This window comes from Bos indicus x Bos taurus, chromosome 18 (genome assembly GCF_003369695.1).
Source record: "Bos indicus x Bos taurus breed Angus x Brahman F1 hybrid chromosome 18, Bos_hybrid_MaternalHap_v2.0, whole genome shotgun sequence".
Lineage (NCBI taxonomy): Eukaryota > Metazoa > Chordata > Mammalia > Artiodactyla > Bovidae > Bos > Bos indicus x Bos taurus.
This window is the reverse complement of record NC_040093.1, coordinates 44,863,686-44,887,312: the sequence shown is the minus strand read 5'-3', so window position 1 is coordinate 44,887,312 and position 23,627 is coordinate 44,863,686. Positions and strand designations below refer to the sequence as shown.

Sequence of the window (23,627 nt, the reverse complement as noted above, 5' to 3'; positions counted from 1 at the left end):
CCTAAGATTTGGGGCCAAAGTTCTGCTTTCTCCTTTTGAAAAAGGATGAAAGAGAGATGTGAAAGACTAATTAGCCTCAAACTGAGACTGCCTCCTTGATTTAATCAAGACTGAAAGAGGATGAAAAGTTGAAAAATGTCCCTACTGTGTAAATCACGATCTCATATTACCATGTCCATACTTCCTAGAAGATACCTGGGGTTTGAGGGGATGGGGAGGGGAATGGAAACAGTTTGTTCTTACTACCATAGCCAAGAAAATTCTACTTCCTTTACACATTCACATTGTTTCCACTCCTACTTTCAGGACAAGGACCAGTCCTTCCACGAAGTCCTCTCTGAGTACATTTCTCTTTCCTTCCCATGCCTGACATTTATCTCTGTGATACATGCTTGGTGATACATAATCACAGATCCTCCTGTATTGCTTTCTTGTTTCTTTTACAAAGTAAAAGATATTCAAATAGATTTTATAATTTTAAGTACCACACATTATTCTATCAACCATTACTCAGTACATTGGTGCTTACTTCCATCTTTGAAAGTACGCCAAAGGATTTTATCAAAAGGAATTTTAAAAATCTAAGATGCAAATGTATTTAAAGCATCTACCATCTGCATTTACAAACAATATTCTCTGTAACAATTCAACCTTACGATTTCATAATAAAGAACATCTAATTAAGAAGCAAACAGCCCAAACATATTAGCGAGTGTGACTAAATAAATTTTCACAATGTGTTATTTTAATCAATATTTCTTAAGAAATGGACCAATTAAACAATTATCAGTAATAAAAATTGCTTTGTATTTATAAATATCAGAGAACTACAAATAGGAAATCCAATAATTTTAAGCTCACTTATTTATATTCTAGAGCAATGTTAAAATTTTATTTGCAGATAAGCAATTAATTGATACTTAGGCATAACTAATGTATTCCTAACCCAAATAGAACCTCAAACAAATAAAGTTGTGCCAGATGCATACCAATGATAATTACAGACCTACATACCATAAACTTTATATTCATCAAAATATCTACACTGAAATAGATAATTTTTACTTAATAACTACTCTCAGGGTTATAATCAAACATACCTACACTTGAAAGTTTTGTGAAAAACAGTCTTCCCCAAAGATAATTAATAGCTTCTCAGCAAAATAAAAATTTTAAGAGTTTATGACAAAACAATGGTATTTTCTCATACACCCTCTAACTCCCTTTGTTTTACCAAGCAGTCAGCTCTATATTGATTTTATTTGATCCTAAATTAAAATTTTAAAGATTAATTCTATTTTTACAGCTGTTGATGTTTTAAATCCCCTTCCCCTCCATTTTTATTTAGTATTCAACGTACACTCTTAATAACCAATAAATATTCTCTCATGATCCTTTCATTCATTCATGTATTCAACAAAATATTTATTGAGAGCCTCGTGTGTTTCAGCACAGACGCTTCTAGGTCTCAGGATGAACTAATAGCAAAAGAGACAGGCAAGGAGGGGAGGACAGGCCTTAAACAAGCAAAGAAGGCTGTCTCCTAAGGGCAACAAGGGCTGTGAACACAAGAAAGTGAGGCAACAGTACAGGAGTAACTCTCATCCCTCCAAAAGTTGTTTGAGAGCCTTCCCGGTGGTCCAGGGAGCCTCTCAGATGGTGCAGTGGTAAAGAATCCGCCTGCCAATGTAGGAGATGCAGAAGTCGTGAGTTCGATCCCTGGATCAGGAAGATCCCCTGGAGGAGGAAATGGCAACCCACTCTAGTACTCTTGCCTGGGAAATCTCATGGACAGAGGAGCCTGGTGGGCTCCAGTCCATGGGGTCACAGTCGGACACGACTGAGCACGCGCATACACACTGGTGGTTCAGTGGTTAAGAATCCACGCTGCAATGCAAGCCAAGTCCAGTTCAATCCCGGGTGCGGGAAGATCCCACATGCCACAGGGCAGCTAAGCCCATGCGCTGAAACTACGGAAGTCCACACACCCTAGAGCCCACGCTCCAGGACAAGCGAAGCCACTGCAATGAGAAGCCTGCACACCTCAAATAGAGAGCAGACTCTGCTCTCTGCGAAACTAGAGAAAGCCCATGAGCCGCAACAAGGACTCGGTGCGACCAAAACTAAAATAAATACATAAATAAAAATGTGTAAAATGGTCTGTCTACTGTCCCTAACCCACAGGGAAGTACTGCCAATGCTATAAAAGCTTATAACTGTAGCTTATATGTTCAAATGAGACACAGGGAAATAAATCATAGGCTAACTTTTTAATAACATGTTTCTTTGAATGTGATAAACCAGCCAAGTCATCACAGGTTGCCCTTCACAACAGCTAATTGGGTTTAGCAGAAATTTGGAACATTCCCCTCCTTCAATACATGATCCTTTTAAAAACAAAAACATGATCCTAAAGTTAACTCAGTCTTAAAGAGAACACTCCGATGTTCAGGCTCAGGAGGTACGTAGAGCTATGCATGGTAAAAGGCTATTTGCTCTACCAAGAAAGGCAGCTTGTAAAATGTCTGTGGCCTTGGTATTTTGAGCAGACGATTGTCAAGGTGTAGTAACAGCTAAATTAAAGTTGACTCCGAACAACATGCCTCTATGAAGCAGTCATCAGACTCTGCATTTTTGGTATTACATGGAAGAGACACTGCTAACCAAAAACTCAATTTATAAGTGATCAGTCTCTAATGATTAAGAATATATAGCACTTAGTAGGTGCTCAGTAAATGTGTGCTAGAGTTAATATGGTTTCAATTTTATAAGTTGGACTTTTAAGAGATGGGTCCCACTGCATTCAAAGTGAGTCATTTTGCTTATGTAAGACATGCCTTTTCTACTGTTAACTTACCATAAGAAAATGTTTCAACGATACTTGACCAAAAATAAACATTATTGAAGTAATCGTTCAATTTGTATGAGAAACTGTTGGTCCCCTCCAATGGCTAAATGGTGATCGTCCAGCGGAATTTAGCTTTGCCGCTTCTATTGACAATAGCAATGAACATGTCCATAACAATAATAAGGGCTTGTTTTAATAGAACGTTCCACGCATTAAACACATTAATGACCCATGAAATAACTGTTTTATCTGTAACACATTAAGCAACATTGCTAAAACAATGTATTAATTGAAAGTGGGCTATTTCTCTTTTAAGATTTTGGAAAGTACAAAAATGGCATGAAAGTTATTTTGTGAAAATAAAAATAATCCAGAATTAGACCCATACTAAATGACGATATGAAAAATAAAATTTTCTAAAATAAGCCTGGTAATTTTAGAATTATTTTGATACACTTTGATTTTTCTGATCAAAAATGATGTCTGCCTGGATTATGTCTTAAGAGCTTTACGAATATTTTAAAAGCTGCTACTTTTTCTTCTCTGTGTGCATATCTTCTATAGGACTTTTTTTTTTTCTCCTCTCTTATTCTCTTTCTTTAACAGGTACAGAGACTACCATACTCAAATTTACCTCCCTTACTTCCATCATTTTCAATTTTCTAATACTATGTTTGATATAACCAGAGCACCAGGAGTCTTTTCTATAAATATATGCTGTCACAATTAGGTCCAAAGCAAATACCAAACAGAAAACGTTGGTCCTTCAAACATGAAATATAATGTACAAAGAAAAAGTATGTGAATTATCAGTGTGTTTTATAAATTCTCTTTGGGGGGGCATCTAAAATATCAGACTAGAGACAATTATTTTACTGTCTGTTTCTTGGATATCAAAGAGAATTTTGAAATTCATCAAAGCTAACCTTCTGTTATGTACAACAGGCTAAGCTGAAAAGAATGTTAACAAGTTCAATTTTCATTCAATCAGCACTACTGCTCTCTGAAATGTTTCATTGCAGGAAAGAAATAAAAATAATCTATATGGTAATTATGAGGATGAATCCCCCAGTAACTTTCAGCTACATGAAAGGTCAGTTCTATTCAAGATATTTTATCAGTCCCCTGCACATACTCCTGTCCTGTCATTTTAAATCTGAACAGCATTTTATTTTCCCATTTACAGCTACCTGCAGAATTAAGTACTTAAGCCAAATAAGAAAAAAAAAAAAAAAAAGAAATGTTGAATGCTGGCAAAGGCTATAATAGCATAGAGATAAATCGTTCAGCTGCTCTCTCTCAAGCCTCTAGGGCTGCAGATTTTTCTTCTCCTGGTGCACTGTGGGTATTCAAAACTTGTTCAACATGATTTCATTTCATTTCAGGCACTGCCTGAGAAAACTAAATTACAGAATCAATCATACAGAAGGTCAGAGTGAGACTTCATTACAAGTATTGCATGCTTGCATGAATATCTTTCATTTATGACTGACCCAATATGTCACAATAGCTGTCTAGTAAAAATAATCCACTTTCTGAAATTGATGTACTACTGATGTCAATGCTACTCAGCAGGCTGGGCAGATTATAGAGAGGTGTTAAAAAAAAAAAAAAAAGAAACCCTTTGGAGCACATGTTGTAGATTTTTAGGATTGCCATCTTTGGTAGATTAAAATAATTTCCAGATGATCATCTGAACTGACAATAATGCTTAGAGGTAAAAAGAATTTTTAACCAAACTATGACTGTTGATTTTGACTTGCCAACCACATCCTGTTTGAAAATACACATATCCACAACAAGCAAATCAAGGTTGTTCTTTGAAGTCACAAATGCATCAGATTTCAATTTTTTCAACAATTTGCTTTTGAATACCAGGGCATTATTTGCATACTTTGAAATGGGAACGCTAATCATTAGACTCTTTTTAATCCCCCCCTCTTTTCTTTTTTGTTCCTGCTTTCTGTTTTTTTAAATATAACGGCAGAAATTTAAAGAAGATAAACATGTTGCCAACAAAATGCAGTTAATCAGTAATGTAACAAACTGTCACTCTCTAAAGGAAAACCAACGAGGCTCTGAAGAAAAGCTGGTTCAATACTACACAAACAAGCTGGCTTTTCTGCCTACATGATAGTCCTAATTTACCATAGCAATTCTTAAGCGACAGCCATACTCATTAGGATAATAAAACTTCTTAGTCGCATAAGGTACGAAACAGCCAGTGCACACTGGGAACCTGAATGCATGATGTATAAAGTATTATTTCTTATTTTTCTGGTGACCTTCCTGAGGGAAATCTCCGAGGAGCTGCCGTGGAGCATTACGATGTCGCCAGCCATCTCGGTGCCCGGAGGGAAATATAGAAGAACCTTGACATAACCTATTTTTAACCATGCCTCTGGCGATTCTGAATTCCAGTTTATAGGTGAACATGTCAGGTAGTACATAGAACAAAGCCAACGACACGTTGTATTCATCGTAATTCTGTCCTGGTACATTTTATTTTTTCCAACATTTGTGATTTAAAATCCCATGACATTTCTTCAAGGTGAAATTCTACTCGAATTTTCAACAAGATTAGTTTGTTTCCAGCCAAAATAAATATCATTCAGGTTCAGCAAAACTTCAGAAAGGCACCAATAAATGTGATGAGGTCCACGTAAACACCATGACAACCGTTTGCACTTAGCTAAAGGACTTCTACTTTTCAAAATCAATGAAATAATTCAACTGCGTGAGTGATTAGCAATACATTACAAAAGAAGCATTAAAAATTGAGTCCTCTCTCCCAACGCCACTCCATGAAAGCATTGTTCTTTAAGTGTATGTGAATATCATAATTATTTTATGATTCCATCTTTAGTTCTTTCCAATATAGTAAATTCAATTGACCATGAAATGAAATTTCATAGTCAAAATGCCTCCTTTACACTTTTTTATAGCAGCAATAACAGTTTTATAGCTTTAAGGCAAGGTAATTCATCAGATGTTTAATTTAAAGGCAGATTCTTATATTATTAATAAATATTTACCAATTTAATAAAACACACATTTTAGCATGCATTATATGGTCTTTTAACTATTTCCCTAACTTAAATGAGCCTCGCTGAGCATCTATGAATAATGGTGAACCCTGGGCAAACTCCCTTGGCAACTAAACACCCTTTTTATTTTTATTATTTTCCAGGCACAACATTGCAAGGCTGATTGTAGAGAGACAGAGGACAGAACTCTCCCTTCCAGTGTCAAAGGGACAGAAATGCAAGAAAGTCCACAGGAAACAATTATTTGAGATGGCGAGGAACATTTATGAATACTTAATGACCATTTCCCGACTGTTCCTTGCACTCTTTTCTGACAAAAAAGTAAAAATAAAAACCCTGATGTTCAGCTCAAACACAAAAGATCACAGGCAAAGAAAATTATGTTGCTGCAATCCTATTTGGGAAAGTAATCTTATATTTCAGAGCACACACTGAATCTTTGCACTGCTAATCCACTACATATTTTGCAATCATCTGCTGTTATCTGGGGAATTAACAATGAAACCAATAAACATCACTGGCATGGTCATAATGCGCAGAGAAATATGTAAACAAGCAATAGGATTTGTTTTTTGTTATACCAACACATCTGTTTCATTTTATCAGGGTTTAAGGAAAAAAAAAAAAAGCCCTATAAACTATTAATCTTGTTTTAAAACGTCTGCTTCATACTTCACCTAGATAGACACCCAATGCCTTATATACTATGGTAGGGAAAAAACAGCCCCAGCAGAAGAGTTTAAAATATTTAAGTAGATTTACTCTGGTGATTGCTAACTATAATTGCACACCAAGAAAAACAGAACCAAAATTATTGCATTAGTAATTTTGGCTCTCTGGAGTGCCTTATTTGATGTTTACAACAATAAATAACACAATTAGGTATATTTCACAAAATAACCCGCTCTATACTTTCCTCTGCTGGTTATAAACAATTATTCTTTTTCCCTTTCTCTGTATCACAGTTTGATATTCCATTTCAGGTAGGAGCAAATCACATATCATAAACATGACGCTTTAATCCAACAAATGCAAAAGGCCTGAGCCCTGGTAAGGGCTCCCTTTTTTAAAAACTCTCCTGGGCAAACTTTCAACTCAAGGACATATCTCTGTCAAACCAAAAGCAAGGGAAAATTGGCTGCTTTCAAACCAACGAGTCAGACTTCTTTAAAAAATCAATTCAAACCAGAGGATCTTGTGGAGTCCTCCTTTTTCAAGTCAACCAACCCAATGCCATCTTGTCCAACACCAGAGACTGCTCCACTATCTGCCTTTAAATGGCACCAGGAGGAACAATCTGCATGTCCACCAGTAGGCATGTCCACCAGTAGACAGGCATGAGCATGTTTCAGAACATGGGCTCTCGGATCTTTACCCTGTGAAGTTCAAACGATAAGCAAAATACTTTCAAGCAGTAAATTTGCTGCCTACCATATGCAACCCACTGCTATGAAGCACGCCATCTTGTTCCACGAGATTTCTTGAGATTGTTATGGAAGGAAGATCCAGGCTTTGAGGGGGAAACTGGGGCGTGAATTCACTTCCCTGGGAAGGCAATGGATCGCTGAGGCCTTGAAAGGGCAGAAGGACATCAGGCATGCCCAGGGCGGGATCCGACTCTGGAGGCGGCGTGATGGGGGGTATTTCAAACTCCTCATCCCCAAGGCTTGGTGTATGGAATGTCTGCTAAAAGGAAACAAAATATAGATATCTTCATATTCTGTTCCTAGATCTTATTTCTCCTTGGAGGGAAAAAGAACTATGTCACAGGAAAACACTACACAGATAGACCAAATATTTATTTCTCAAATGAAAACATCTTAAACACAGATTTCCATATATAAAGTTTTGCTGATCATTCTGATTAAAGATTTAAGTCTCATTATCATATGGTTTTAATGGAGTATCAGTATTAACAGTTTTTTAATGTGTACTTAATTAGCAACATCTGTCTTTGTTGTTAGTTGGAGCACCAGCGACATTAGATTTGGCTATATAACAAATTGCCACTTTATTGATATGTTAGTGAAACAGCTCAAACGCTTACATTATCCACATGCTTCATCAAATGCTGACGATTTTGTGGAGCGCACACACAACATTAATCCAGAAGTGAACATTACACATATTTACTTTCTGCCACAACATATAAAACGAGTGATGTCAAATGTATGGTTTGCTTTTTTAAATTTCCTTATTGGTATATTGCCAAGCGCAATACCTGATTCTATGGAAGTTGTTACTCTTTGTAATAAAGCATTTTATATAAGGATCATCAGAGCATATATATCCAGGGCTTTTATTTAAACAAAAAGGAGAATTTTCTTTTACAGGAAGATTTTTAATTTGTATTTATCGGAACACTTCTCTTCCGGTCTTCAGTTTTAAAACGCCATAGAAGGAGCATAGAGATGTATTGATAGAAATGTACTAATTCCATGGATGTCACTCAAGTACTCTCTGTTATTTCTCAAGACCTAAGTAAATAATGGATACTTTTTTCAGTGCTACTTAGACCCTTAAAGATAGTATTTTCACATAGGACGTTGGGGTACAAATTAGAGCTGCCTGCTGAACCCCATTAACTATCTTTCTTAAAATAGAACTTCGATTTTGTGGGAAGAGGGGTCAGTGTCTAGAATATTCTTTTTGGTAGGGTGAAGCAGTTACTCAGATACTTTTTATTTCCAGCTCAGAGGGTCAACATTATAGTTCATTTATTATTAATAGCATTTTTTGAAGACTGAATTGGTGCAAGATAATTTGAATCTACTATAATTGGTTAAGAAAACTAATTAAGAGCTGAAAATCATCCTTCTTCAAGCTATCAATGATGATGTAACTTAATAACCATTTGAAAGAAAATAGAAACAAACCCAAGGGGAGAAACACACACACACACACACACACCCCATTTCTTGTCTATAGAGCCTGTCAACTGCTATTTGTATCTCACCAGAAATAAAGAAGTCACAAGCTATGGGTGTCTGTGGCTGGGCAACTGAACATCTTGAGTTTCTCCGCAGACTCAGTAGATGCAAAACATGAGAGAGAAACTGCACATTTGAAAGCTAGAGTGAAATATTAGATTTTCTGACATATTGATTCCAAGAACAACTCCCCAAAGATGTCAGTTTCCGACTGCGGTACCCCGAGTTCTCAAACACAAAGGATGAATTGGCCACAAGCGTGGCTGGCTAATGAATGTAACCCTATGGCTGCATTTGCTGTTATTTTGGCACTAATGTGGTCTAGTAACAGATGCAACTGTAATTTGTGACTCATTTGCTACCCCATTACTGCTTAATGAAATCTAACATATCACATTAACAATACGGATAAACACTCATTCTTGATATGTGGCATTTGGCTGTTTTCATTACCACTGTAATTAACACTTGAAATATTATTTCAATAAATATTTAAAGTACTTTAAAAATGGTCAGGGTAATCATGACATAGACAGAAAACATAAAGCAAATGTGTGAATTTCAAACTCAGAGCATCCTGGTCCCCATAGTGTTATCTAGTGGGTGATATCTATGGGAAGGGAATCAGTTTCAGGCACAATTTTGACTTCACAGCATCAAACCTAAAGTCTTCCTGAATGAGTTTGCACTCATTAAAATGTTAAAAAACCAAATAAATTTACTTTTAATGCTTTTAATGAAGTGATTGGGAAATTAGGCACATACTCTAATGTAGCGTATTAACGTTAACTTGGGCTTTATTTTTTGCTCAAGAAAAGATGTACAGTGAAATCATCACATAGGATTATTTTTTAAACTTGAACATAAAGCATGTCTTTTGCTAGGCAGTTAAAATTAAGGAGATTTTCATTTTTATTTTTGTTAAGGCATAAAGAGATCTGACATATAATATGTCCCTCTAGTATATTTTTTAAAGAAATTAATTTTGACCTAGAATTCAATATATTACTATTTCATAATCTAATAAAACAATGCCATAACACTATATTATGTAACTAAGAAAAGGCTAAAACCTTAAATGACTTTTAAAGAGAGGTAATCCATGAAATATAAAGTTAAGCATTCCTTAGAGAAAACAGTAATCAAAGCACTGGTTGTCTGAGATAATAAAAATAACCAAGTATGGCAGCAACCAAAAAAAGACATTGACTTCTGCAACTATGCCATATGACCAATATCAGATTAATCAGTTAGAGTTTATATAATTACTTTTTACAGATATTGACTTTCCAGTGTTTACCTTGTACATGTTAAAGTAGTATGTACATGGTTAAATACCATCTGTACTGAAATGTTCAAAACATTTGTTCCTTTTGATAAAAATGCAAATCTGGAGAACTGTTGTATCAACATATAACAGCCAATGTCTGACACGGTGAATTATCACAGCTGGAATTAAATTGTCTCTGAACAGCTGCTGGCACTAGAGCTTTCATCAATGTTTGATTCAAATGTAGGGAAAAAAATCCTACAGAATGAAACATCATGTTGTCCTTACAGATGGGGTTTGTGCTCATTATCACAAACAACACAGCAGCCAGTGCCAAACAATATTCCCTTATCTAGCAGTCTTCTTGGTTAGAGAGATGACAGTCACTGCAAAAATGATTAATCTACGGATACCCTTAATTCTTGATTCCCCACTTTTTCTACTAATTTTGCCAAGTTCATTTCTTCCATACCACTTGCCTCCCTGTAACAGAGATCATTTACGAAGCCATTATGATTTTCATTCTCTGGGGTCAAGCTGGTTCAGTTTCCTATATTTGAATGTATTTGGAAAATGAAGAGTTTTTATTATGGGCATTGCAAGAGGAAATGTTCCATTTGGATCAATTTCACTTCTGCTTGTTTTTGTTTCCTTAAATCTCACACAGTCTACCACTTTCAGGAAAACATTTCTTGATCTAATCGAGATGGAGGTTTTTCTGGAGGGCAGACCAATGAGCCCAGGGAGCAGCCCTAAGTCATACAGTAAGGAATGCAGTGAAAACAGCAACAAAAATATGTTCATTCCACATGCACTGATAACCTTCACACAATCTCATGGTTTCCCACCATGGTGCTGCCTTTTGATTCCATCCCTCTATTTTCCTAGCCCTGACAGAGTCTTGGAGCATGCTCATTCATTCATTCATTCAATTCATATTTACTGAGCACAGGTGGTGCTAGAGGCAAAGAACCTGCCTGCTAATGCAAGAGACATAAGAGACGCAGGTTTGATCCCTGGGTCGGGAAGATCCCCTGGAGAAGGAAATGGCAACCCAGTCCAGTATTCTTGCCTGGAGAATTCCATGGATGGGGAAGCCTGGCAGGTCAGTCCATGCGGTCTGCAAAGACTTGGACATGACTGAAGCAACTTAGCAGGCAATATGTGCACAGCACTGTACTCAACTGTGGGAATCTAACAAAAAAACACTCGTTTTACATCAACCCACTGAAGACCCAAGAAATCATGATACCATTCTGCCACATCATTCCCAAACCATGGCAACTCAATGAAATTATTCCCAGAGCTGTGTGAAGCTTAAATATTTTCTATTAGAAATGCCTTCCATCCTAGCTTCCAAAATAACCCCTATCTGCTTAAACACCAGTATAGGTTGGATAGTCTCTCTTTTCTTATATGTTTACTTCTGTTTGTACCTATATATTTTTTTCATCAAGAGGTGTGTGTGTGTGTGTGTGTGAATTACTAACACTTGTAACAGCCTACAGACGAGTGATAAAGACTTGTCAGGTTATTTTCTCTTCCAATAGGTTTTTCTCATTTCTCCTCCAAAGTTGTTACCTTGTGCCATGTAAGAGCGAGAGTGAGATAAATTCAATACTTGGCTTTTCCCTTCAAGCCTTTTAAATGATCTAAATAACACACAAAACATGAACAGACACATTAAGACAGACACCTACCTCGCTGGCTGCAAAGAAAGCGTTGTTTGCCTCAGCCATATTCATGTAGTTATTGTTATTTCCAAACTGAAAGAAAACACATTGTTTTATGTTAATATGCAGTGTCATAAAGAATGCTGGGGATTTACTTAGTGCTCAGATGGGATCTGGAAAGAACATTGGGGCGATGAGATAAAAGGGTGGTCTGACTCAGACCAAATGTGAAGTGTGACAGGTTTCAGAGCACTATATGCTACATTCTGTCGGCTGACTCCCTCAGAAAATAGAGCATCGAGTTGAGCTTACGCGATAATTCTAGAAAATAGTGTTGTTTCTCATCAAGACTAACAGCGAAAGGAGACAACTATAAACACTTGGCCAGCTGGTCACTAGTGGGTGTTGTTTATCGAACTGGCATTTGTCAGAGGTTAGCAGGAAAAGAGTTTCCAAGAAAATCACCTTGACACATTTTTAAAGCATGTTGGGACTTCATAGCTTACTTTTCAAGAACAAATGTCACAACTGTGGGTAGATTAAAATGTGAATTAAACTGAATAGAATTCAGTTCCCAGGACTCAAATTCTATTTTCCCCTGAATAGGGTGTGGCATGAATATAAATAAATAATAAGACTAAAGAATATCTTTTAAACCTTCAAATAGAGTTTAAAACGATATCTACATCCATCGGAGCTGTTGAAAATAGTGGTATTTAATCTCTCAGTATAACATTAAGTGCAAAGAGGTTTAAAAAATAAGCAGGATCCCATGAACACAGCAATTTTTATTTAATTCCCTAACACAATAGCCCATTCAGACCATCACAAATAAGACTGTATCAGCATTTCAGACATAAGCTCTTTCCTTCCAGAGACCTGTTATCAAAATGTAAAACTTGGATTTTGGCAGAAATGCATTTTCAGGTTCAGATGGTCTAAGAAGACACATTTTTGTTGCTTTAAACATTTCTGTTATCAGTCTGGCAATGCAGAGAGGCTCTGGGAACAAAATTATCTGGAGCTATATTATTTTCAAGATTTTTAAATGGTTAAAGAACGCCCTTCTTTTTATAAAGTGTATTATTTCCTCCCTTTCATGCATCAAATAACACATAGGTTTGGTCTCCAAAGGGTGAAATGTATATCCATTCTCTATTATAAATACAGCTAGTAATTATTTAAAGTAAAAGGTGCAATTTTCCCAAGGTAGACAGATAGATACAAATACAAAGATTGATAAAGACAGAGAATAAATATAAATACAGACATACAGATATGAAAGACCTACAATAAACCCACAAATCCTCCTCTCAATACACCCCCAAACACTTATTTCTGAGGGGCTCTCATCCTCCAACTCTGAACCTGTAGGATTCGTGCACAGAAGCGGGATTGACACGCTCTACTTTATCATGTCAGGGATCCAAGAACTAAGCAGGATTTATAAAGAAGGCTCTAATGGTTCCAGAACGCTGTTACGGTCTACAGAAGCAAAATCCCACCCCGTAAACCGACACCTAAATACATCCTCACACAAGGAGCCCTCAGATTCATTTGGATAAGTATCTTTATGAGGATTTCTGAAAGATGTACTTGTTAGCGCTTAAGAAAGCCCTTTATCTAGCTTTTCTGAAGGCATGTGATATCGAAAACACGTGGTGATGGGTTCACAGCTGTCTACTTATCTCCGAACTCATCAAGTTGCATACATTAAATATGTACAGGTTTTTTTTGTATGTCTATGATACCTCAATAAAGTGTTTCAAAAATAATTTTAAAATTAAAAAAAAAAAAAACACACACGAGCGGGTACATGCACATACACATATATTCTACGCTCCGCGCTCCGCCCCCGCCACCCGCCCATTTTTCCACAATGTTAAGTACACGCAAGAGAAGGGACAGGAATTTCTGTTGAATGAAGGATTTTAGAATTAAGATCTCAGGCCTCCATTTCAAATGTTCTTTTTAGGGTTTTTATGAGAGCTTGGATCACGATGTATATTCCGTGTACCAACCCTGGCTCCCAACCTACTGACAACAGCCTGTATCACAGCCTTACTGTTATTTAAATGTAGGTTTTGTTGGGAAATTAGAAATCCATTTAAAGCAAACAGCTCATTATCAGAGAGTTTTTTTTTTTTTAAGATTAAACTCACTTATTATCTAATAGCACCTAAAACAACAAAGAAAAATAAAATGGCTATTAAACGAAGGGCTTAAACAATTCAAAAAACAAATTAAGCTTAGAGTGAAATAAGAACTGGGTTAGAAATCCTCTTCTGAACAGTTAGTATGCGAATGTAATTACTGAAGAAACTACAGCTAATCAGCTGTGAATTGTATCCATTAATTAGTATTTGCCCTGGAGAAATGAGAAAAATCAGTAACAACTCGGGCACGGTGGTGCGTTGATGAGCCACGGGCCGGCCCCACCATGGTTACTCAAGCAGGTGGCTTCAGTGGTCCACATAATTTGAAAAGCTCTCACCTGAAGTACTGAGCTGGCATTACAAAGCACTCCTTGCATATCTTTTGTATCTATATAAGGCCTTAATGAATGGCTTTTAATTTGGAAACACTTGGTGATCAGGCGGGAAGAGTTATAAATCATTTCAAATGGAAGTGAAGGTTTCTATTCTGTTTGGGGTAAAAATATCTCCTCTGGTTTGGAACTGGAGGGTACTCAGAAGGAGAAGAAAAAAAAAAACAAACCAGGATGCCCAGCTAAATTTCCCTTTCAAATATACCACTGTATTTAAAATGGATAACCAACAAAGACCTACTGTAGAGCACAGGGAACTCTGCCCGATGTTACGGGGCAGCCTGGATGGAAGGGGGACTTGGGAGAGAGTGGATCCATGCATATGTATGGCTCAGTCTCTGCTGTTCACCTGAAACTACCACAACATTGTTGTCAGCCATACTCCAATTTGGGCTTCCCTGGTGGCTCAGTGGTAAAGAATCTACCTGTCAATGCAAGAGTTGTGAGTTCGATCCCTGGGTGGGAAAGATCCCCAGAGAAGGAAATAGCAATCCACTCCAGAGTTCTTGCCTGGGAAATGCTATGGACAAAGAGGCCTGGTGGGCTACAGTCCATAGGGTCACAAAAAAGTAGGACGTGACTAAACTCCAATATAAAATAAAAATGAAAAAAAAAATCCACTTTATTTTAGTATAATTATGTCCCATGCAGTATTGGGGGCATACTTATACTAAAAAAGCATTTATTTATGGGGGACTCGAATTTAACTGCAGGTTGTATGTGTTTATCTGCTAAATCTGGCTACCCTCGTGCACTGATGGACCTGACAAGAAAGAACGGGATCCCATGGTCACTGGCTTTACCTTATCAAGTAATGCTAGCTTAATTTTATTTTCTTTTAAAACATGACCTCTGGATTTTGTTGTGCTTCTTTTGTGTAAGAACCAATTTGATTCTGAGAGGGAAAAGTGATCATTTGGGGCAGATCTCTAATATAATGACCCCAGAACAATTAACTTTAACTGAATTGTGTACAATTAGATTTACATTCTAAGAGACAGTGACATCTGTAAACACATTGTATTACAAAAACTCTAGGTCCACGAGGGAAGGGGCCTTGACTGTGCTCACCTCTGTCTGCCTGAACTAACAACAATGCCTGGCATATTATAAGCCCTCCGATATTTGTGGAAGGGAGGGTGATCATATTTTAATTTCAGTGTATCATAATCACCCATCCGAAGTAGAACAATTTTACCCCTTATGGGTTTTTTATGATGATAATGATAATAAAGGTTTACCCAGGGAAGTCCTCTACATACATAATTAATATTTCATTTAACTTTCCAGAGTGGGGCCAAATGTAATTTATTTTCCCAACAAACAGAGAAATAAAATTACTACCCCTACTTTACAGATGAGTACACTGAGGCTTCTAGGGAGTCAGGAAACTTGCCCCAAACACAGATTCAAGCAGTAAAGTCTGACATCCCTCCTGCCTCATGCCTCTGCTCAGTTGTGTCTGACTCTCTGCAACCCCATGGACTATAGGCTCCTCTGTTCGTGAGAATTCCCAGGCAAGAATACTGGAGTGGGTTGCCATTTCCTTCTCCAGGGGATCTTCCCAACCCAGGGATCAAACTTGTGTCTCTTGCATCTCCTGCATTGGCAGGCAGATTCTTTACAACTGAGCCATCGGGGAAGCCCCTCCTGCCTCATAATCTGTATCAATTACATTCCAATTGCAGCAAAAACTTGAATATTTCTCTTAGTGATCAATTTCAGAACTTCTTTTTTAATGATCTTACTCAAAGCTTAAGTTTCCCAGAGGGTAACTCATTTACTAAGTCTAGTAAAATGCACTTCAGGAAAAGTATTACAAAAACCAATGAATTTGGGAAAGGCTGTGGATCACTGCCCTCTCTTGGATGAGTCACAGGGCTCCCTGTAACATTAAAGATTGTGAGACGTCCTGCAGTTCACTCTTCAGCAAATATTTATGTGTTTACAATGTGCAAGACATGAGACAAAATGATGAAAAAGATGACAAGGTTCCTATTTGGATGGAACTGACATTTTTCTTTAATTGAGAGCTAGTAAACCCAGCCCCACATAAACTGGCTGTGGAACACTTCATTTTCCCCCCACAACACCCTGTGGGAACACACTCTGGGACACCTTGTTCCAAATCCTTTATTGACAATACTGTCTTATTTTCCCTGAATCCGTCTTATAATAACTAATATCCTAACTTTGCACCATGGTAAAGTTTAGGTATTTTACTAATCAACTAAATATAAGTTTTTGAATTAGACATTCTAAGTCAAGATGGTTAGGCAACACTGACTCAATGGATATGAATTTGAGCAAGCTCCAGGAGACAGTGGAGGACCGAGGAGCCTGGCGTGCTGCAGTCCTTGGGGTCACAAAGTTGGACACAACTTAGCAACTAAACAAGAACAGCAACAACAAGTCACCTTAATTTGGTCAATTTCCAAACTTTCTCAGTGGTAACTCTTCACTAATGTTCCTTCCAAGATCCTCTACTCAATGATAACAAAGTTCTTCTATGTGATTTCAAGAGTCAAAACAAAATATGTCAAATAGATTAAATGAACCTGTAGGTGAAACAGAATTAACTACTCTAAAGAGCTTTCAAAATTGTTATGAAAGAAACAGGCTAATTCAACTGTTTTAAAGACCTCATCTATGTGGGGAAATGGTCACTGTGAGACAGGGGCCTTTATGAGGTGTGCTGGTGATGATCAGTCCTTTCCAATTTAATAGGCTTTAATAGATGGGATCCCCAAAGATATAATTATAAAGCAGAACTAAATTACTCTGCATGTTGAACTTCTCTACCTTAATAATTTCACAAAAGAACATCCTCATTGTACTTGGAGGTAGATTTGCTTTTGCTGCTTGATGAGTAATTATAGCTTCAGCAAATACAATTTATGAAGGACATCAACTGAAAAGGAGCATTGCAATATTTAAAAAAAAATTATTAAAGACCATCATGTTCATGGCCTGACTAACCATGTGAAGTGCCAAAGCAAATTAATGGAGATTGTTAAGTCTCGCTCATCCAGCAAAAGGCTTGGAAGACAGTGGAACAGCAGACAATAACCCATCTGTAGTCACAAGACGAAGACTTCAGCCTGATGAGTCCACACAACATCATTCTCACTGAAATTATTTTGACACCCATGTGAAGAATTGTATAGGCTTCTAATAAAGCAGCATTAACTACAGGGTATCAAACAGCTAAATGGCACAAATTTAATCCTAAAAAAAAAAAGATAATCCTTTGAATTCTCTTTTCTTTTTTCCCATTAGATTTGTTAGCAGACACCATCCAATTTGATGCCTCAGTAAGGACATCTGTCAAGTTGCTTACACAAAGGAACTGTGCCATCATGGACCAAGTGTGCCAAGCTCGGTCACGTGATGGAGAAGGCTGCACCGTTAAGTTTACACAATCTCGAAGGCTCTGGTAACTACCCCGTGGAAAAGAGCTTGCCAGGGATCATCAAGATTTAACCATTTTCAGCAGTGGTAATCTGTCTTTAGAAAGCCCAATATGGTGAACGATAATACTGATGGTGATCAGAGGTAAATCTGGAGCTTCACTCCAGGAAACAAAGAGTGCCTTTGTCAAAAAAGTCAGTCTGTACCAAAGATTAGGGGGTCAACAATAGGCTGGACACAAAAAAACTGCAAATAATGGACTATGAGGTATACTAAGTGTAAGAGCACACATGTGTGCGTGTGTGGAGTCGCTCAGTCATGGAACCCGATGGACTACAGTCCACCAGGCTCCTCTGTCCATGGAATTTTCCAGGCAAGAATACTGGAGTGGGTTGCCATTTCCTACTCTAGGGTATCTTCCAGACCCAGGGATTGAACCCACATCTCCTGCATTGGCAGGCAGATTCTTTACCACTGAGCCACATGGGAAGCCCCTCCCCAACTGCCAACACATGTGGTAACACAGTGGTAGCATATTAATTGCATACAAACACAATTCCGCTAATTTTACAATTATAACCAGAGAGAATTATGTACACACACATATATAATCACATACACAGACATGCGCTTCCTAGGTGGAGTTAGAGGTAATGATTCTGCCTGCCATTGCAGGAGACATAAGAAGACATGAGTTCCATCCTTGGGTAGGGGAGATGCCCTGGAGGAGGGTGTGACAAACCACTCTAGTATTCTTACCTGGAGAATCCCATGGACAGTGAAGCCAGGTGGGCTATAGTCCATAGGATCGCAAAGAGTCAGACCCAACTGAAGCAACTTGGCACGCATACACATACATAAGCACACATAAACAGGTTCAAGTACAAAGCAAGATTTTTTTAAGGAAATACACTTCCAAAAATATTATTTGCCTGTGCATATGCTAAAAACTTCTAGACAATTACCTGCAGAGTACCAGACTCATATCTACAGTCACCCACAGCAGTTCCTCTTGGATATCAATAGGCATCTCCGTCATGAGAGCAAAACTGAATTCCTCATCTTCTCCCCCAACCACATCACCCTCAGCCTTTCCTCATCTCCTTTGAAAGGGAAGTGACTCAGTTCCGGTGACTCAGGCCAAAAATCATCCTTGAATCCAGTCTTTCTCTCTCCCTTCCCCCCTCAAATCACCAACAGATTCTGTTGGCTCATCTTTCTAATTATATCCAAAAGCGACTGCTTGCCACCGCCGCTGCAGGATTCAGGCAGGCCCCAGCATCCATGCCCTCCCGGATCCCTGTTGCAGCCTCCTGGCAGGTCCGCTAGTTCTGCCAAGCCCCTACTACACAGTCTATTCTCAGCACCGAGCCAGAGATCCTTGGAAAACCCAAGTCAGATCACCTCCCTCCTCTGCTCAAAACTTTGCAGTGGCTGCCCATTCACCCAAGGGAAGGAGCCCAAATCTGCACAATGGCCCGATGTCTTCTCCACCCTTTGTCAATGTTCTTCCTGCTTGCTTATCCCACCCTATCCCTGCCAGCCTCTCCTTGCTGTTCCTGCAAGACGCCTGACACATTCCCATCTCAGGGTCTTGGCATTGGCTGTTTCCCCTGCCCAGACTGTTGTGGCTCCAAGTGTCCCTGGTGTGCTCATGTGCAGCCTTGTGCATGCCCAGTTGTGTCTGACTCTTTGCGATCCCACGGACGATAGCCTTTCAGGTTCTTCTGTCCGTGGGATTCTCCAGACAAGAATACTAGAGTGGGTTGCCATGCCCTCCTGTAGGGGAATCTTCCTGACTCAGGGTTCAAACCTGAGTCTCCTGCATCTCCTGCATTGGCAGGCATATTCTTTACCACCGCAGCACCTGGGAAGCCTGATGGCTTGCTCACTCCCCTCCTTTTAAGACTTTTTTCAAATGTCACCTTCTCACTGATCACCATATAACATTTCTTTGCAGTCCTCCTCCACCTCTAGAACTCTACCCTTCCCCTACTTTCCTTTTCCATAACACTTTTCAACGTAACCTGAGTCAGTTCAGGTCAGTTGCTCAGTCTTGTCCGACTCTTTGTGACCCCATGGACTGCAGCACGCCAGGCTTCCCTGTCCATCACCAACTCCCAGAGCTTGCTCAAACTCATGTCCATCGAGTCAGTGATGCCATCTAACCATCTCATCCTCTGTCGTCCCCATCTCCTCCTGCCTTCAATCTTTCCCAGCATCAGGGTCTTTTCCAATGAGTCAGTTCTTTGCATCAGGTCTTATCACAACATAACCTAGGTCTTATCTTTCTTCTCCACTAGATTGTAGACTTAGAATAAGAATGCGTTATCTATAGTTTACACTAATGTCCCAGTGCCAAGGTGAGTGTTTGATAAATAGTAGGTGTTCAATAAATCTCAACTGAACAAACAAATAGGCAAATTCATTTCTAGATGTGAAATGATGGTATGTGGCATTGTTATCCAAGCCAAGCAGAGCACAGAGTCAGCACATGAAATTCAAATAAGAAGGAGAAACCAAGCATCCATCACCACTGGGTTTCCCAAGGGGCTCAGTGGTAAAGAATATGCCTACAGTGCAGGAGACAGGAGACAGGGGTTCGATCCCTGGGTCAGCAAGTTCCCCTAGAGGAGGAAATGGCAACCCATTCTAGTATTCTTGCCTGGCAGGCTCCTCTGGGCATTACAAAGAATTGGACATGACTGAAGCAACTGAGTAAGAACATTACCAGAGGGTCCCTTGAAAAACCAAGCCTATGGGGAAAAAGTGGTAAAAGTGGAAAAAGAATTTGCTGTTATTGTTCATTTGCTTAGTCGTGTCTGACTCTGCGACCCCATAGACTGCAGCACACCAGGCTTTCCTGTCATTTACCATCTCCTGGAGTTTGCTCAAACTCATGTCCATTGAGTCGATGATGCCATCCAGCCATCTCATCCTCTGTCACCTATATACTCTAATAAAATGAATATTTTAAACACTAGAGATACTTAGCTTGGAAGAAAAATGCTTTATTCTAGAAAATGCACTAACCCTTTTCTAGGAAGGATAAAGAGGACTATAGGTGGGTGGGGTTGGAGTGTTAAGGATGATGCCTTCAGTGGCTAAAAACAAGTTGCAATGAATAACAGAGATTCTGGCTGGCAGGCAAGAAGAGAAGAGAAAGCCAAAGGCCTTTTTTCTCATTGAAATATCCTGGTTTTTGAAATTTTGGCTTTCAAATCTAGGTTAGAGTTTCTCAGTCTGGTGCTAGGTACCAACGAGTAATCAGATGCCTGGTATTAAAAGCAGATGACCTGATACCCAACTAGGATTTAATGTATCAGAATCTCAAGTGGGGACCTAAAAAAAAAAATCTGTATTTTGGGTCTTCCCTGTGGTCCAGTGGTTAAGCCTCCATGCTTCCACTTGTAGGGGACACTGTTTCCATCCCTGGTCCTGCATGCCTTGTGATATGGACAAAAAAAGAGAAAAAGTATTATTTTTTTTTTAATCTATATTTTGAACCAATTTCTCAGGAACTCAGAAATAGACTCCTATTTGAAAATGATGAGCCTGATTAATTTTAGGCTAATGGGTGGAAATTTCTTTTTTTTAAAAAACCCTTTCCATACATCTGATGCTGATCTTGCCAAAATGCTGACATAGCACAAGCTGTACTGTTTAGAGTAATAAAGGCTTCGTTCAATTATTTATCATCTCTTCTTACCTTCCTTGCTTAGAGGAGAAAGTAATCACTTGAAAGGTGACCATGATCCCCCTCCCCTCCCCTCATGACCGGGAGGAAGGACAGAAACATCCTGACTTGGACCAAGTAGGAAACGCAATTCCCCTGTTAGATTTTGCAACACGTTGTGTGGACCCACACAAGGAACAACAATGCCTAAACATATGGGCTCTACGCAAACAGGGAGGCCTTTGGAGTTTCATGATCTGGACACGTTTGAGTCTGTGAATGGCATAGCCATCTGGACTAGTTAGAAGTAGCAAGAGAAATAATGGAAAAAAAAAACCCAACACCCTCTCAAACCCAACTGCACTTGTTTAATATAAAAAAAAGAAATATAAGTAGAGGAGAGGATACTAAATTTCTCAAATCAAGTTTTCCTTTTAGCAAAAATGGAGCAGTCCTTGGGATTGGTCCAGCTACTGAGCATCACCGATATTCAGGGAACAGGAAGAGGCCCGATTTTCCTTAAATACATACCCAAAGGGGCCGATGGTGAGGCATCTGCTGTGAAGTGACCACACCTTTTGTGTAATTATAATTTATCTCACTTCCTCCTCCTCAAAGCCTTACCAACACTTCACTGAGGACCTCATAGAGGCTAATTAAAAGGATGTGGTTGGGGCTCTATCTGCAGACGTCAAGAAGTTGAAGTAGGAGACGTGACTGTTGGTTTTAAGAGATGACAACTCAGTTCAGGTGATAGCACAAAAACATCTATCAAGGGCCAGGTGGTTGGTGAGTGACACTGACAAATGGCCCGCAAGCTTAGAAGATGGAATCAAAAGAGAATGGCCTTTTCAAAAAACATATCTTGAATGAAGTAAGAAGGTGGGGGTGGGGCATGGCCCACGCAGAGAGAATGGGATGAGCAAAGCTGCAGATCTTAGCAAGCACAGGCTTCCTTCCAGGAACAGACAGATCCATCTGGCTGTAGGCGAAGGGCAGGTATTGAGAAAAGGCAAGGTCACTATGGAGAGATGGTCAGCAGCCAGGCTCTGAGGGGGCCCTGAAGGCCAGTCTAAGTATTTATTGCATGGGCCAAGAAGTTCATTTGGGGTTTTCCATGGATGTTATGGAAGAACCCAAACAAACTTCTCGACCAACCCAATATTTTGAAATGCATTAAATAGGAAGGTCCAGGAAGGGTTTTGTTGAAGGGAAGATTCAGTGAGAGAGATGCAAAGCCCCTCTCCCCTGAGCACATCGCCTGTAGGAGGTGTACAAGATTGGTATCAGGATAGAAGCTGAGAAACCAGTTCACGTGGCAAGGTTGGCACCAAGTTGCTGATGCTGAGACCAGGCAGGGCCAAGAGCAGGAAGAATGAAATACATTTCATTACAAGTCAGACCAATTGGCTTTGCACTCCAATCCCACTGAGCTAGTTATGGGAAGGTAGGTAAGTTAACTAACTCACTTTTGGGACAAGTTCAAACTCCAGCGGTTATTGACTACTTGCGAGTCATGTAACTATGCACAAGCTAGTTAGCCTAGCTTATTCTTATTGTGGGCATAAGAACAGCATTTGCCTCATCCTGGGGTTTTGAGAACGAAATGGGTTGTGCACAGAAAGCTACTTTTTCTATCTGTACTCATGACTAAGGTGACATTTCAGAGTCTTGCAGAAACCAAAACAGACCAAGCATGGCTGTTTTACAAACTGTGAAGGCTTAAAAGATTGCACAAGAGAATTTTGCTACCTAAAGAACTCCAATAGCTTCCCTTTGATATATAGAGTAAAAGCCTTATCCCTATCCATGGGCTACACATACCCAATGTGACCTGGCTGCTGATTCCTCCTCCAAAATACCTCCTAAGAGAGCCACTCAGATCCAGGCACTGCCCTGGCTGTTCCTCGCTCCCTTATCCAGGCCAGTGCCCCTGATCTTCTCCCTGCCTGGACCACTATCCCCTCCACCATTAATTCATGTCAGTTTCTGCTTAAGGTCCCTCCCCAGATCAGCTTGGCTATAAAGGCACCCACACCCCATCCTTATTCATTCTGCCGCACTGGGTCTTAGTTGCAGCATGTGGAATCAGCTCCCCAACTAGGGATGGGATCTGGGCCCTCTGCATTGGGAGCTCAGAGTCTTAGCCCCTGGACCACCAGGGAAGTCCCTTCAATGTATTTAGTTGTCTGTCTCTGGCCTCACCAGAATAGAGAGTCCGTGG

General features: G+C 39.2%; 1 protein-coding gene across 5 annotated transcripts in view; it reads right to left on the bottom strand.

Annotated features, from left to right (window-relative positions):
* Positions 1 to 23,627, bottom strand: part of TOX3 (TOX high mobility group box family member 3) — a 122,617-nt gene that overhangs the window by 21,675 nt on the left and 77,315 nt on the right. For 3 of the 5 annotated variants that reach the window (XM_027513597.1, XM_027513594.1, XM_027513596.1), the window contains exons 2-3: positions 11,796 to 11,861; positions 7,327 to 7,581 (exon numbers count right to left, since the gene is read on the bottom strand). In XM_027513597.1, coding sequence (XP_027369398.1) covers positions 7,327 to 7,581; positions 11,796 to 11,840 — 300 coding nt within the window. In that variant the 5' untranslated portion in view covers positions 11,841 to 11,861. The remainder of the gene's footprint in view (positions 1 to 7,326; positions 7,582 to 11,795; positions 11,862 to 23,627) is intronic. The other 2 variants (XM_027513595.1, XM_027513598.1) reach the window with 1 other exon arrangement.